The sequence below is a fragment of the Trichomycterus rosablanca genome, chromosome 26 (assembly GCF_030014385.1).
Source record: "Trichomycterus rosablanca isolate fTriRos1 chromosome 26, fTriRos1.hap1, whole genome shotgun sequence".
Taxonomy (NCBI): domain Eukaryota; kingdom Metazoa; phylum Chordata; class Actinopteri; order Siluriformes; family Trichomycteridae; genus Trichomycterus; species Trichomycterus rosablanca.
The window spans coordinates 4,099,125-4,114,982 of NC_086013.1; the positions used below are offsets into that span (position 1 = coordinate 4,099,125).

General features: G+C 40.9%; 1 protein-coding gene across 2 annotated transcripts in view; it reads left to right on the plus strand.

Annotated features, from left to right (window-relative positions):
* The window catches only part of doc2b (double C2-like domains, beta), a 132,719-nt gene extending 119,436 nt beyond the window's left edge, over positions 1–13,283 (plus strand). For both annotated transcript variants that reach the window (XM_062988546.1, XM_062988547.1), the window contains 5 exons: positions 2,905–3,031; positions 8,141–8,298; positions 11,320–11,401; positions 12,205–12,301; positions 12,699–13,283. In XM_062988546.1, the coding sequence (XP_062844616.1) occupies positions 2,905–3,031; positions 8,141–8,298; positions 11,320–11,401; positions 12,205–12,301; positions 12,699–12,835 (601 nt within the window). In that variant the 3' untranslated portion in view covers positions 12,836–13,283. The remainder of the gene's footprint in view (positions 1–2,904; positions 3,032–8,140; positions 8,299–11,319; positions 11,402–12,204; positions 12,302–12,698) is intronic.
* Positions 13,284–15,858: the final 2,575 nt, after the last annotated feature.

Genomic DNA, 15,858 nt, shown 5'->3' on the forward strand with positions numbered 1-15,858 from the left:
ACTTTGTAGTTCTACAATTACTGACTGTAGGCCATATGTTTCTCTGCATACTTTTTTTAGCCTGCTTTCACCCTGTTCTTCACTTATCAGGACTCCCCCAGGACCACCACAGAGCAGGTATTATTCGGGTGGTGGATCATTCTCAGCACTGCACTGACACTGACATGGTGGTGGTGTGTTAGTGTGTGTTGTGCTGGTATGAGTGGATCAGACACAGCAGCGCTGCTGGAGATGTCCACTCACTGTCCACTCCTACTTACTACACTCCACCTTGTAGACGTAAAGTCAGAGACGATCGTCTGTTCATTTGTTGCTGCTGTTTGAGTCGGTCATCTTCTAGACCTTCATCAGTGGTCACAGGACGCTGCCCACGGGGCGCTGTTGGCTGGATATTTTTGGTTGCTGGACTATTCTCGGTCCAGCTGTGACAGTGAGGTGTTTAAAAACTCCATCAGCACTCATACCAGCACAACACACACTAACACACCACCACCATGTCAGTGTCACTGCAGTGCTGAGAATGATCCACCACCCAAATAATACCTGCGCTGTAGTGGTCCTTGGAGAGTCAGTAATTGTAACTACAGTCAGTAATTGTAGAACTACAAAGTGCTTCTATATGGTAAGTGGAGCTGATAAAATGGACAGTGAGTGTAGAAACAAGGAGGTGGTTTTAATGTTATGGCTGAGGGAAAATGTTTTGTACGCCGTGCATCATTATTAAAAGTTTTCATTTCAAAGTCGATGATTTGACACTGACTCCCGCCATAAAGCAAAATCAAATAAATAAACGGAATCTAAATGTTAGAATTCTACATGTAGTTCCGGTTAAATCAGACCAAGTTCGATCATACAGTATTTGGCGAAAGTTGAGATTCGTCGAGCTTCCCGTCACTGTTTTACAGGAACTCTGTGGAACCATCTGTCATTTTCTGCAGCCAGCACAGACAGTGCCATGAATCACAACCCATCCAGATTTGAAATCTCAACCAGTCGCTCAGAACATCTTTGTGCTATCTGGTACTAGATGTTCCGTTGGGCGGTGTAATATTTACTGGTGTGAACTAAGAGACTCAGAGATTCATTAGTGAGTTTTACAGCAGCGGGCTCCGTTTTTTTCTACTTTGATCAGTACTGCAATGGCAGGAGACGTGGAGGAAGCAGTTGTTTAGTCTTTTCCCGTAATAAACCGTCTCTGGAGGCGTAATTATATGAAAGTCGCAGCCTGTCGGTGCAAGACGAGCGCCGTCTGTTTGGGGCCACCTAAACCTGAACAGCATTCACTCTCATGGAAAGGCTTCTTGGAATTCAGTTCAGTATATTCCAGCTGGTTTAACAGGTTTGAGGTCTTTCCCACGTTTTTACTCCCAACTTGGATGCATCCAGTATGCATCCTGTATGACACACACTGGCTAAGAATTAGTGGCAGGTTAGCAGACGCCTGTTTGGTCACGTGTGCTGCTTCTTTTTACCAGAGTATCAACACAAACAGAGGAACATGCTATGCTCTCTGTATTCCTCCACTCCTTGTGGTGGCACTTTGACCGGACATTAGGTGTCACTGATGTAGCAACAATTTGATTCGTAATGGTTCTTTTTAATGAACTCTACTTTTTCTGTGACTGAATGAGACGGTGTAGAGCCGCTTGTAACTGTAAGACTGTGTTAATGTAACTACTCCTTAACATATTCCTAAATAACCTGAGACGCCATATGACACACCATCCTCATCCGTTAATCTCAGGCCAGTATTGCTTTTAATCTCTATTAACTCCATCTGAAGGTGGTAGTCGACGTCAAGGACGAAAGGAGATTGGCAAAGATGGCAAAGCCTGCCTCAGTTTTTCTGTTCTTCAACATTTTGGGATTATTTGTAAATATTTCTCAACTTCACTTGTTGGAAAACCACTCTAAATCGACATGCATTATGGAAGGTGTAGATTATGTACGATTTTACATACATATGTACGCTCTAATGGGCCACATAAAATGACATGGCAGGATGGATTCGGCATACAAGCTTTGAGTATTATGAATGCATTAATTTGCATAATATTTAGGAGTGCATGTAGAATTCGTTCTGTTCCTCAAACTGCTTTAAATAATTTGCACTTTTTCTGTCTACAAGCTAATGATTGGGTGTCCATATATTTCTGGACATTGCTGACATTTCAAACTTGTTGGTTTGAAGCTCTGCTGGGCGCCTACACGAAACACGATTGGCTGACTGATTGAGGGCGCCTGCACCTGCAAGGGATAATGCGTTGATCAGGGTGTGTCTCTCCGTACACAAGGCTGATCCATATATGAACTCGCCTCGTGCAGGTGAAAAGATGCAGTCGGCTACTGCACATGTGTCGGAGAGGGCGTGGGGTGGAGATCAACATCAGTAAAGAGGAAACGTAATGCATTTGGGTAATTGGATATGACAGGATTGGGAGGAAAATTGGGAAAAAACGCAATAAATAAATAAATTAGCACCTATTTATATTTGCACAGAGAAGTTACCAGCTTTAATTATTCATAATCACAGGCAGTAAACGAAATGAAAGGCTATGCCACAAAGTTGAATGACGTTACAAAACCTCCTATGACACCAAACTAGCCATTTTATTTTCCACCCACAAAAAAATAGGGACTGCATCTAATGATTCCATCAGAGAAAAAGAACAGATACCCCTGCCAACTGCTAGCTGGCATGTAATAGAGGGGACTCAGCTGGTTGTTTAGGTACAAATCAAGCCTCACCTTTGTGAGTGATGAGCCTGAGCGTCTGCCACAACTGATTACATTATTTTATTCCTATATCTTCATCCCTGCGTCACTGCCTTGTTGCTTTAATGGATTCTTTCAGACTACAAAGCCCTGATCATTCCTCTCTGTCCACTGTCTACACCTCTGCAGGATTTCCGTGTGCGACGAGGACAAATTCCGCCACAACGAATTCATCGGCGAGACCCGAATCCCCCTGAAGAAGCTCAAGCCAAACCAGACTAAGAACTTCTACAACTGCCTGGAGAAGCAGCTTCCTGTGAGTAATCAGAATGGTGCTAATAAAGTCGTTTCTCATCGCCGGACGTACGTCAGCCGGCTTGTTTTTAGATGATGTGAAACTGAGGGGGATTATAAAAATCCATATCTTAAGATGAACTGATTGTGGCTGTAATTAGACATTGATTACAGATTAAGCTGCCTAAATTGGATACGCTTAGAACAAGCATGAAGTCTAAAGTTCTTTACACCAACTTCATGTGTGATTTGATGTCACATTCTTCACTGGTTAGTTAAGAAAAGAGAAGTGGAGCTTTAAGATAAGACAACATAAGATAAGATTCGATATTGATTTGGGTGTTACAGCAGATCCAGCAAAGAGTACATACAGTTACAGTAAGATATACACCAATCAGCAATAACATTAAAACCACCTCCTTGTTTCTACACTCACTGCCCATTTTATCAGCTCCACTTACCATATAGAAGCACTTTGTAGTTCTACAATTACTGACTGTAGTCGATCTGTTTCTCTACATGCTTTGTGTGCCCCCTTTCATGCTGTTCTTCAATGGTCAGGACCCCCACAGGACCACCACAGAGCAGGTATTGTTTAGGTGGTGGATCATTCTCAGCACTGCAGTGACACTGACATGGTGGTGGTGTGTTAGTGTGTGTTGTGCTGGTATGAGTGGATCAGACACAGCAGCGCTGCTGGAGTTTTTAAACACCTCACTGTCACTGCTGGACTGGGAATATTCCACCAACCTAAAATGTCCAGCCAACAGCGCCCCGTGGGCAGCGTCCTGTGACCACTGATGAAGGTCTAGAAGATGACCGATTTAAACAGTAGCAATAGATGAGCGATCGTCTCTGACTTTACATGTACAAGGTGAACCAACTAGGTAGGAGGGTCTAATAGAGTGGACAGTGAGTGGACACGGTATTTAAAAACTCCAGAAGCAATGCTGTGTCTGATCCACTCATACCAGCACAACACACACTAACACACCACCACCATGTCAGTGTCAGTGCAGTGCTGAGAATGATCCACCACCTAAATAATATTTGCTCTGTAGTGGTCCTGGGGGGGTCCTGACCATTGAAGAACAGCATGAAAGGGGGCTAACAAAGCATGCAGAGAAATAGATGGACTACAGTCAGTAATTGTAGAACTACAAAGTGCTCCTATATGGTAAGTGGAGCTGATAAAATGGACAATGTGTGTAGAAACAAGGAGGTGTGTGTGTGTGTGTGTGTGTGCGTTGTATGTAATGTACAGTCAAGTGCAGGAAAAAGTTGGATGGATCTTTGAGTTTTTGTGTGTCTGTGGGGGGGGCTGGTCAGTGTGAGGACAGCCTGTGTATTCTGCTATATAAAAAAATTAAAGGAAGTTTTGCAGCAAAACGTCCTTTGTGAAATAGATTCCTTAAAGAACTGTTTTTTCTTTTGAAAAAATGCTTTAACATCCCACCACAAAGCATTTAATATTTAAATCACAGAACTTCAAAAAGGATTAATGCAGTTCTCTAATTGAAGTGTGGCTTTACTCCTTATAAGCTCCTTGATTTACTACATTACTACATTGACAGGTTATGATTGTCTGAACCAGTCTTTTATATAACACAATGTGCACGATGATGAATGTTAGTAAAAGTGATCCAGTTCATTAAAATGATAATAGTGTAAGAAAACAGACAAAAAAGCTTATTGTGTTATGAGGAAATGATTAATGTGAAGTACTTCACATACTCTTTAGAGAATTACCGCTTGAGAATTGTGGAGAGCTGTACATTTTTCAGAACCACATTTTCAGTCCCGATTTATCTTGTCAGCAGCCTGTAAAACCTTAATTCCTACCATATTTGTCTCAGGGCTTGAACAGAGCAAAATCGTGCACAGCTCAGCACAAATATCTGCATTGTATTTCCAGTAGAGTAAGAACAAAAAGGTTGAGAAGAGAAGCAATCCCTGCTAGCAAAGCCACAATTTCAGGTCAGGAATCTGTTAGGTTGGGCAGCAATAATAAAGGTGCTGATGGTACACCTTAAATTACAGTAAAGCCTTGACATGACACCACTTGGTATGCTGTGGTATGTTTAAACTAGGACTTCTATTCTTCCCATGGGACCAAAGTTCAATATGTGCTGCCACTGCAAAGAAATCGATCTAGTACACAACCCCATCCAAGATTCCATCTATCCCTTCCATACATGGATAGGGGCAACAAGAGGCATCAAGTTCAAAGTGTATTTGTCACATACAGGTCATACGTGATATAATTAATGTAAGCTTAAAGTGAATGCAGTGTGCATACAGTGTAAAGTGCAAACCAGTGTTGTGCAATTTTGTTGAAATATTACTACATGTACAGTATATGTCCATACATATTTGTATGCACACATACATCTACACGTGCACTTACATGCACTCATACTCATATATATACACATCCATACATATACATTGGAATATACTGTATTGGAAGTGGGTGCTCTTACTCGCTATTCTGGTTGAGGGCCTGAATAGCCCGTGGGAAGAAGGTCCTCCTCATCTCTGTCCGCAGAGTCCATTATTGTGATGGCTGGGGTCCTTCACTATCTTCCTGGCCTCGGAACAGTACCATTTGGTGTAGATAGATGAAGTAGAAGAGGGTTGCAAATTGTTGCAAAACACCATGTGTGACTATTGAACTGGTGACATGGTGTGGTTGCATGTCTGATGAACTGCTATGACAGTATATTGTCAAAGCAATTGAAGGTTAAGGGCCTCGCTCAACCTGGCAATGGTGGGGCTTGAACCAGCCATCTTTTGATTACTAGTCCAGCACCTTAACTGCTAGGCTACAACTGCCCTCATCATGCCATCACATAAGCTGAAAGAGTTTAAATCAATGCATCTGGACGCAAATCCAAAGCAAGTCCAAATTCTAGATATTTCATTTGACAGCTTGGAGGATATTAAGGATCACAAACACATATGCCCTGATTTACTTACTTGCTCATGTATTAAAATGTGCAACCAGATTTAATAATGTTCCACAGGGATGACAGTGTTTTAGGGTTCCCCCTAATGAATATTTAATTTGGGACATTGGGGCTGATGTAAGTAGATTATTCTTACACCCACTGTGTGATAATCCAGAATATGAGTGATTTAAAATGTGAACAATGGCTGCAGTTATTGTCCTGTGAAAGAAAAAGAAATTAAGTAGGTTAAAGAACAGAATTCATGTGCATGGTTATGAAAGTAATTAAACCCATATTACTCTTATACAAATAACTGCCTCCACTGGTTATCTGAAATCCTTCAGTTTGACACATACGCAATAATAAAGGGGATCAGAAAGGGGGTATTTACTTTTTTAAAGGTACAAATAAAAACACAGTTGGTCACCAGGCCGGTATGGCTGGGTCTGTTACCCACGCTGGAGGCCACAGAGCCTTTGTGTTTAGATTTGTATATCAGTATATCAGATTGTAACCTAGATGTTAAGGTACTGGACTAAGTAAGCAGAAGGCTGCCAGGTTGCCACTGTTGGGTCCTTAAGCAAGGCCCTTAACCCTCAATTGCTTGGACTGTATACTGTCCCAGTACTGTAAATCACTTTGGATAAAAGCTTCTGCTAAATGCCAAAATGTAAATGTATATTATATACTATATTTACAATTGGTATTACTAAGCCTTCTTTGTTAAGCCTAGATTATTACTAACCTTATGTCAGTTTTCTTTGTGTCGTTGTTATGTCAGGCAGTCGTTTATGGCTGCAGTGGTTGTACCAAAATAAGGACTACAAGAAAGAAGAATATGCTTTAGTTTAGTTTAAACACTCTGGCCGCAAGCATTTCCGGCTTAATGTTAGCTCTCAAGCCGCTGCCTACACAACAAACCATGAGTAACATTAACCGCTTGTTGCCTGCTAGTGTAAATGCAGGGTTTAGTTGTGTTTCTCCTAGATGTTCTCCTCAGCTACATACATTTGTCATGAATTTACTTCATGTTTGATTCCTGACTCCTACCAGTTGTCTGTAGTCAGTGCTAAAGAAAGAATTAGTCACTATTCAAGTCACATAGACTGAGTAAATCAGATTCAACCTGACCAGGTCAGATTCTGACTTCTGAAGCTGCCACCAGCTGGCCGCCAATCACGAGCGATTTGTTTATTGGGGTAAGTATGCATGTTTGTGCGTACCGGCCTCCAGAGGGCTCGGAAATAAGAGAGCGCTGCAGTGGGTGATGAACGCCTCCTTCACAGCTAATTAACTTCACGCCTGATGGAGAGAGGCAGCTCGGCAAAGTTCAGGAAGAAACCGAACACTGCCTGAACTCTGACTCAACAGTCACCCTCAAATCAACCAGGACATTGATGCTGTCATTTTATGAGAAGAAAAAACATGTCTAGACGTCTAGCCAGAATATAAAGTGGAAATTAGTGCAAACTCTTCAAGGAATGTTTTTGATGTTTCGGCTTAAATGGGTGATTAAAGAGTTCATATGATTTTACATTTCATTTTTCTTTTATACACAAAGGGGTCAGTGTTTATGTGATGATGTCAAGGTGCCAGACACATCACCAGTTATATTTCACCTGCAGCCACCTGGGAAATATCAGATCGGTTATGAGTTGTAAAACGTGTACACGGGAATGATTTAACAGCGCTGAATTGAAGGTAAAGGTTCCTACCAGTGTTGTTTTCTGCTAAGGGGGGGGCCTTGGTGGTAGCTCCTGTAGAAAGAGAACAACATGGATCATTTGATTAGATGAGTATGTAATGTTATGAGCTCATGTGAATGTGTATATAATGATGTCGATGATAAGGCCGACACTGTGAATTAATTTATTTTGTCCTGATGCTTCTTTCCTATGTCTCTTGAGAATTATTGTGGTAGCCCCACTCCATCGAACCACTCACGACCACGTTATCACAGTTTAGATTTGTAAAACACTTCGCCCCCATCCCTCCTAAATTTCCAGAATCTCTCCTTTAGCCAAAGTGTCTTTTCTGAACCCACAGGTGATTTTCATTCTGTACATTTGGAGATAATAGTACTTACTTTTGTTTGTGACTCCTGCACCAAGAGGTTTAAGCACCCATGTTCCATTTAATAAAAACAAGTTTATCATTTCATCATCATACTTCTTTCACAGATTGATAAGACGGACGACAAGTCTCTGGAGGAGCGCGGCCGCATCATGATCTCGCTGAAGTACAGCTCTCAAAAGTGCGGCCTGGTGGTGGGAATCATCCGGTGTGCCCACCTCGCAGCCATGGACGCCAACGGTTTCTCTGATCCGTATGTAAAAACGTGAGTGTTCTTTCTATAGATGTTCAGGTTTACTCTCTTATCCAAACTCTAGTACAAATAGACAACAGCCTAATACACAATTATATATTTACACTTGCAGCATTTAGCAGATGCTTTTTATCCAAAGCAACTTACAACTATGACAGAATTCACTTTAAGTAATTGTGGATTAAGGGCCTTGTTCAGAGGCCCAACAGTGGAAACTTGGTGGTGGTGGGACTTAAATCGACAACCTTCTGATTACTAGTCCAGTACCCTAACCACTGAGCCATAACTGCCCTATATATATATATACACACACACTGATCAGCCATTAAAACCACCTACTTGTTTCTACACTCACTGTCCATTTTATCAGCTCCACTTACCATATAGAAGCACTTTATAGTTCTACAATTACTAACTGTAGTTCATCTGTTTTTCTACATACTTTTTTAGCCTGGTTTCACCCAGTTCTTCAATGCTCAGGACCACCACAGAGCAGGTATTATTTAGGTGGTGGATCATTCTCAGCACTGCAGTGACACTGACATGGTGGTGGTGTGTTAGTGTGTGTTGTGCTGGTATGAGTGGATCAGATACAGCAGCGCTGCTGGACTCACTGTCCACTCTATCAGACACTCCTACCTAGTTGTGTCTGATCCACTCATACCAGCACAACACACACTTAACACACCACCACCATGTCACTGCAGTGCTGAGAATGATCCACCACCTAAATAATACCTACTCTGTAGTGGTCGTGTGGGGGTCCTGATCATTAAAGAACAGCATGAAAGGGGGCTAACAAAGCATGCAGAGAAACAGATGGAACTGCAAACTGTATGGTAAGTGGAGCTGATAAAATGGACAGTGAGTGTAGAAACAAGGAGGTGGTTTTAATGTTATGGCTGATCGGTGTATGTATTTCAGTGTTCAACGCAGTTTTGTTACACTGAACAAACTAAAATGGAAATCAATTTGTTGGTCAGTATTTATTGTTTCATATAATGTTAGTGTATTAAAGTAAGGTAGCTTTTTAAATTGAATATCCTGGTCAAAATGAGTAGGTCAGATTAAACTATAACATTACACAACGTATCGTTTTATTCTGAAATGCTTTTAAACCCATTGATCCTAATTTTATTTCACTAAGAGCTTGTTGAGTACTAGCAGTGAATCATTCCATTACTGCTACTCTAACAGGCTAAAACATCACTGATGCTGCTTAAACTCTTACCATGTTTATTTTCCATTTTATTATTTTAAACTATTAGGCGGGCGGCACGGTGGCTGAGTGGGTAGCACTGTCGCGTCACAGCAAGACGGTCCTGGGTTTGATCCCCTGGTGGGGTGGTCTGGGTCCTTTCTGTGTGGAGTTTGCATATTCTTCCGGTGTCTGCGTGGGTTTCCTCCGGGTGCTCCGGTTTCCTCCCACAATCCAAAGACATGCAAGTGAGGTAAATTGGAGACACTAAATTGTCCAAGACATGATGTTAAAATCCTAATAAAACAAACAATCAAACTATTAAGCTTTTTTGTCATGTTATATTTCATTTTGATGCATTTGAGGTTCTCTTTATCTGAAAATGCTAAGCAATTCTTCTGGGTTGTGTAACTGGGTTTTTTTAGGAGGTGGTTTAGATGAGAACTTTAGCTTCTGCTAGAAAATAAGATTCAGCCTCCTCACTTTCTGTCTCTCACATACACGTCTGACTGTAGCCCTTTGTGGTAGTAATTCAGCTACTGACTACAGATGCAGAGAAAGCTATTGCGTAATGATGGTAACAGGAAAACGCTTGTAAAGTTGTGAGAAATACTCAGATTACTGCATTAATTTTTCTGCATTAATATTATCTGATCTAAATTCTGGCCAGAGATATAATACAAACCTAATGTAGCTTCCTTCAAGCTTTAATATCATTGTTTATATAATATTAAAGATCTTAAGATTAGCAAAACACTTGACCTCACTCTATGAAGCTTCTTTAATCAGCATCTGTGGTCTGGGTTTCTGTCTGGTGGCCTTTGGAGCAGCGGGTCAGTCTCATTAGTGAGGGCTCACAGGGGCACAGCAAGCTTCAGCTGCCATGGTGTTCTCATTTACAGCAAAGTACACACAGAGGTTCTGGTTTAATCGTTTACTTTAAAGGAGCAAATTTGCCATGCACCTGAGTTACCATCATTTATGGCACGTTTATGCTGTTTCAATCTAAACCAGGGGTGCCCAATATGTTGATCAGGATTGACTGTGCACGCTGGTAGATCGCGCCTCATTCAAACAGGTCAAAGTGATCAACATGAAATGTGGCCGCTGTTTCTTTAATTTGCGTTTTTTTACCATAGCTACACCTCAGCCTGCCTAAAGCACCTCTAATCTACAAAGTTTTCATTCATCAGTAGCCAGTTTGCAACATTTTTGCTTACAACTTACACTGTGATGATGAGTGCACAACCAAGCACAAAGAAACCAAGAATGTAGCGCTTCCATGCAGAGTGGGAGGAGGATTATGTTTCAGCCACATCAAGCCACACAATAAATATAACTATAAAATCAATTATTTAATTATTATTATTATTATCAATTATTATTAGCTTCTAACTTTGTGGCAAGCATTTGGGAAAGACCTTTTCTGTTTCAATATGACCTGGACAAAAATCATGGTCCATATACCTGTACGTTTTAAGGTTGTTGTGGAGAAATTTCAATGGCCTGCACAAAGCTCTGACCTTAACCTAATGAACCCCTTTGGGATACATTTAGACAATTCAGTGTAAGCCAGGTTTTATCATCCAACAGTGCCAACAGCAAAAATGATCTTTGTTTTACTGAATGGGCACATTCACATGTCAGGTGTCCACATACTTTTGGCATACGGTACAGTTATTTATAGAAGTTTATGGTTTAATTCTAGGCTCCATTTGTCCAATTTTGGTTGAAAATTTGGGCTTATTTTATTGTTTAATACATGAATTTTGGCAGAAAAGTCTATTACATGCTACTGATGCTTAAATATTTATATTCATTATGATATATTTCAGGTACCTGAAACCAGATGAGAACAAAAAGTCAAAGCACAAGACTGCAGTCAAGAAGAAGACTCTTAATCCAGAGTTTAATGAGGTGGGAAGAATTATTTTGGCTCTATATAGTCCAAAATTGATTTTAAAACAATCAAGTCCCACGCCCAGATGGCGCAGCGGGATATTCCGCAAGCACACCAGCGCCGAGATTCTGGACTTCTCGGTTCGAAACTCGGCATTGCCACCGGTCGGCTGGGCGCCATCTAGCGGGCATAATTGGCAGTGCCTGCAGTAGACACAGTTCTGCTAGGGCGGGATGACCGGACTATGTGGGTGGGGTCTTCAAACGCTGTATAAGGAACCTGATTAGCAGGTAGAGAGGGGCCTGTGCAGAATTATTAAAACCAGTTAAATTACCACACTATCAATTTTTAAATAAACAATTAAAATGTTCAATAAATGCAAACCTCACCAGCATTTCAACTTGGCTGCGTTAAAGGCTTAAATAACATCACATGCATAATTATTTAGTGCCAGTACAATCCTTTTATGAAGTAAAGAAAGTGTTAGGACAGTGAAAAGCTCAATTATCTCTAGATTTGGCTGTCATCTCTCTGTTGTGCTTTGGATTCCAAAACATATTGGAAGCGTTTCCATGGACAGTGAATTTTAAATCTGTAATTGAGCATTTATCAGTCACTCATGTCTCTATGCTGCACATATCTGCCACATTCAGCATGTGTACTACAAGTAACTACCATCAGCCGAACATTTTGTATCTCTCTGACCTGCTGTATTATTTAGAAATAGACATTGCCATGCACGGTTTTAGGGGGGTGGTTCTAATGTTTTGGCTCATCAGTGGATGTTATTGTTGTTTTCTTTGTCTTTGTATTCACACAGGAGTTCTTCTATGAGATTAAGTACACAGAACTGAGTAAGAAAACCCTTGAGGTGACTGTATGGGACTATGACATTGGCAAATCCAATGATTTCATAGGTAAGGACTTTACGTTGGTCTTGTTCTTTCACCAAGTAAATATAAAAATACGTTATTTATATACAAAAATGCACTTATCATGGAGACATCTTTTCACATTAGCATGCCTTAAATTTAAACTTGGATACACAGTACACCTAAATGACTTAAAGACACATAATAAGCATACAACAGATGGACATTAGAAGGTGCCACCCCAATGCCAAGAAAGAACATTTTAGAAATTGTAGTCCTCGCTAATCCACACTAGCTTTCCTACTGCAAAATATTTATTTGGAAGGGTAGATGGCACTGAACACACCATCAGGCCACATTACTAGTTAATGTGTTTGGCTGTGATTAACTGATGTTCATGTTTCCCTTGCTTCTTCATCCATTTACTCTGGCCTTCACCCAGGCGGAGTCTCCTTAGGCATCAACGCCAACGGTGAGCGCCTGAAACACTGGTTCGACTGTCTCAAAAACAAGGACAAGAAAATCGAGCGTTGGCACACGCTCACCAATGAACTCCCTGGTTCAGGCTTCAACGACTGAACCCTCGTCGGCCACGCCGGCACCTGTTCCTGCTCCTGTTCCCCTCCTCGTGTGATGTCAGCTTAACGCTCGGCCTTCGACTGCAGCTTGGAGATGGGTACCAAAGCCACCTCTTATTCTTTATCTCAAAATCTAGCTCCGTATGTACTGTTCCTAGTGTTGACCCCGCTGTTCGATCCGATCCTGTGATGTGACTCTTGAGCATAAATAAGGGTCTTTGGTCAGCATGAGGTCTTTCTCTGGCAAATAGCAGGGCTTTGGTTTTTTCCACTGATCGCCTGTGTGCAAAAGTTTAAATGCTGGTAATCTTACACTTCTGAATTTTTAGTTCACTCTAATGTTTGGTATGTATTCAAAGATACTGTTTACACAAGCCATTGGGGGATGGTAATATGACAAATATCCTGTATTAGGCCTTGAGGGGGATTAAATGATTCTGAGTTAAGAAGTCACGTGTTGTTTACATCAAGAATCCAGTTGAATGTTGAGTGTGACTGTGTGATTGTTTGCCAACACAAAGATCTTTTAAAGTTACTTTTATTGTATTCGCGGAGTGCTTTTGGTGTTTTGTTGTGCTTTTAAAAACTCAGTATCTCAGTGTGTATTGCTGAATGTCTTTTAAAGGTCTACAGTATCATGGAGAATGTTCATCTAGATATAATGCTAAGAAGTGATCGATTGTTATACAACCTGTTTACATCTAAGCATAAAGAAAACGGATTATGCTACAGGTAAGGGTTGCCTATCATGTTGTCCGGTCCATTCCTCAGTTATCATGTTAAATTTACAGTAATGTTGATGAACAGCTGGTGAAAGTCAAAAATGTACATAAAGACACCCAGGTGGCGCAGCGGGATATTCCGCTGACGCACCAGCACCGAATTTCTGAACTCGCGGGTTCGAGGCTCGGTGTTGCCACCGGTCGGCTGGACGCCACCTGGCGGGCATAATTGGCAGTGCCTGCAGCAGATACAAATTGGCCACCGTATCTGCAGGGTGGGGACCGGACTATATGTGGGTGGGTGGGTCTACATACGCTGTGTAAGGACCCTGATTGGCAGAAGAGACGCCCGTGCAGGAAGCACGGACGAGAAGAGACGGCCTGTACGCGTCTAAAGAAGGCGTGGGCAGCGGCGTGCTCTCCTTGGATGCAAATCTGGAGTCTGTCAGCAGCGGAAGACAAATTGGATGCGCTAAATTTGTAGGAAAAATTATGATTTTACTGATGTCTGCTTTTTCCTGTAAATGTATGGTTAGGAATGATGATTGAGAATTTATTTAATTTGTAATAATGGGGGTTTATGCCCAACCAGTTAGCAGAGCATTTGTAAGGTCAGGCATTTATCTTAGATGATGATAGTCTCTATGTAGGTCCCAAAAATTCTTCCACACCAAGTCAAACCAGTGTGTTAATGGTGGGGCTGGGGCTACCAAAGTCTTCCAACTGCACAGTTGGAGGAATTTAATTTATTTATTGAACTAAAACATGAACACAATTGATTAAAAGGGTTTCCACATACTTTTGGCCATCAGTTAACTTTGTGGCATGGTCATCTACTTCAGTATTAGTGATTATGATAGACTACAACTAGTGACTTCTCCGTGCCCTTACACCGATCAGGCATAACATTACAACCACCTCCTTGTGTCTACACTCACTGTCCATTTTATCAGCTCCACTTACCATATAGAAGCACAGCGCTGCTGTGTCTTATCCACTCATACCAGCACAACACACACTAACACACCGTCACCATGTCAGTGTCACTGCAGTGCTGAGAATGATCCACCACCTAAATAATACCTGCTCTGTGGTGGTCCTGACCATTTAATAACAGCATGAAAGGGGGCTAACAAAGCATGTAGAGAAACAGATGGACTACAGTCAGTAATTGTAGAACTACAAAGTGCTTCTATATGGTAAGTGGAGCTGATAAAATGGACAGTGAGCGTAGAAACAAGGAGGTGGTTTTAATGTTATGGCTGATCGGTGTACATACACACACAATCAATTTGATGGTATGGCACATTTTCAGACCATCGAGACCTTGGTGTTAAAAAAGTGGGGCATGCCTTTTTTTGGGCAACTGGTAGAAGTATAGGGGGTGAACCTGAATTGTTTTGCTTTTCCCAACATTACATTTGAAAAATGTTAATGTTTACACATTTTATTAACCTTCTTCAAGATGTTCAAATCTTGATTTAATTTTGTTTTGTTTTTTGTAAACAGTGAGGTTTGGGTGATTTGTTCCAAATATAGGTGTTGGAAAACCACTGATCTATGATTGATAATGACTTTGTATGTCCAAGGGGGGTTCCTAAATGATTTATGGATCATGTCTTTGAAAATACTATTTGTTAACCTATGAACATCTTAATCCAGAAACCCGGATCTGCTACTTGTTTTACTTTGTGACATATTTAGCATGCGAACAGTGCTTTTATTAGTTGTTATTATTGAATGTTTTATATTTATTTTGTGTATTAGGCTGGTATTTATTTTTGTTTTGTGTGTAATTATTACATTTTAAAGTAGGAGTCCACCTTTAAATAGTTTTAAAATATTATATTAATTATATTAAGTTCATGTGGCCCAGGCATGTATAAAGTATGTCTTTCTTGCTCAGTAAGGATATTATTGTATGAAAGCTCTGCCAGGCTTCTTTCCTAATCTGTTGCTTTTGTATTCAATGACATAAAAATTGCATGCAGTTTTCAACTGTCCCTACAATGATTTTGCTTAATGTTTGATACTGCTGTTTCCCTACTGGAAAAAAAAAATATATATGGATGCTAAAAGAATGTCAGTCTTTTCTTCATGGACGTTTTTATACATGTGAACACTGTCACATCGCCTGTCTGGCTGCTCTGTCTATCAGAGATGTGATTGCATGCAACAACAACAACAAAAAAATCCTGTCTTGTTCTGTTCCTTTCACTCAGGTGATTGTTTGCGTTTTAGTGGTTTTCTGATAAAAATCTGTACATTCCTACTTCTGATTCACCATATCTCTTGCACCGAA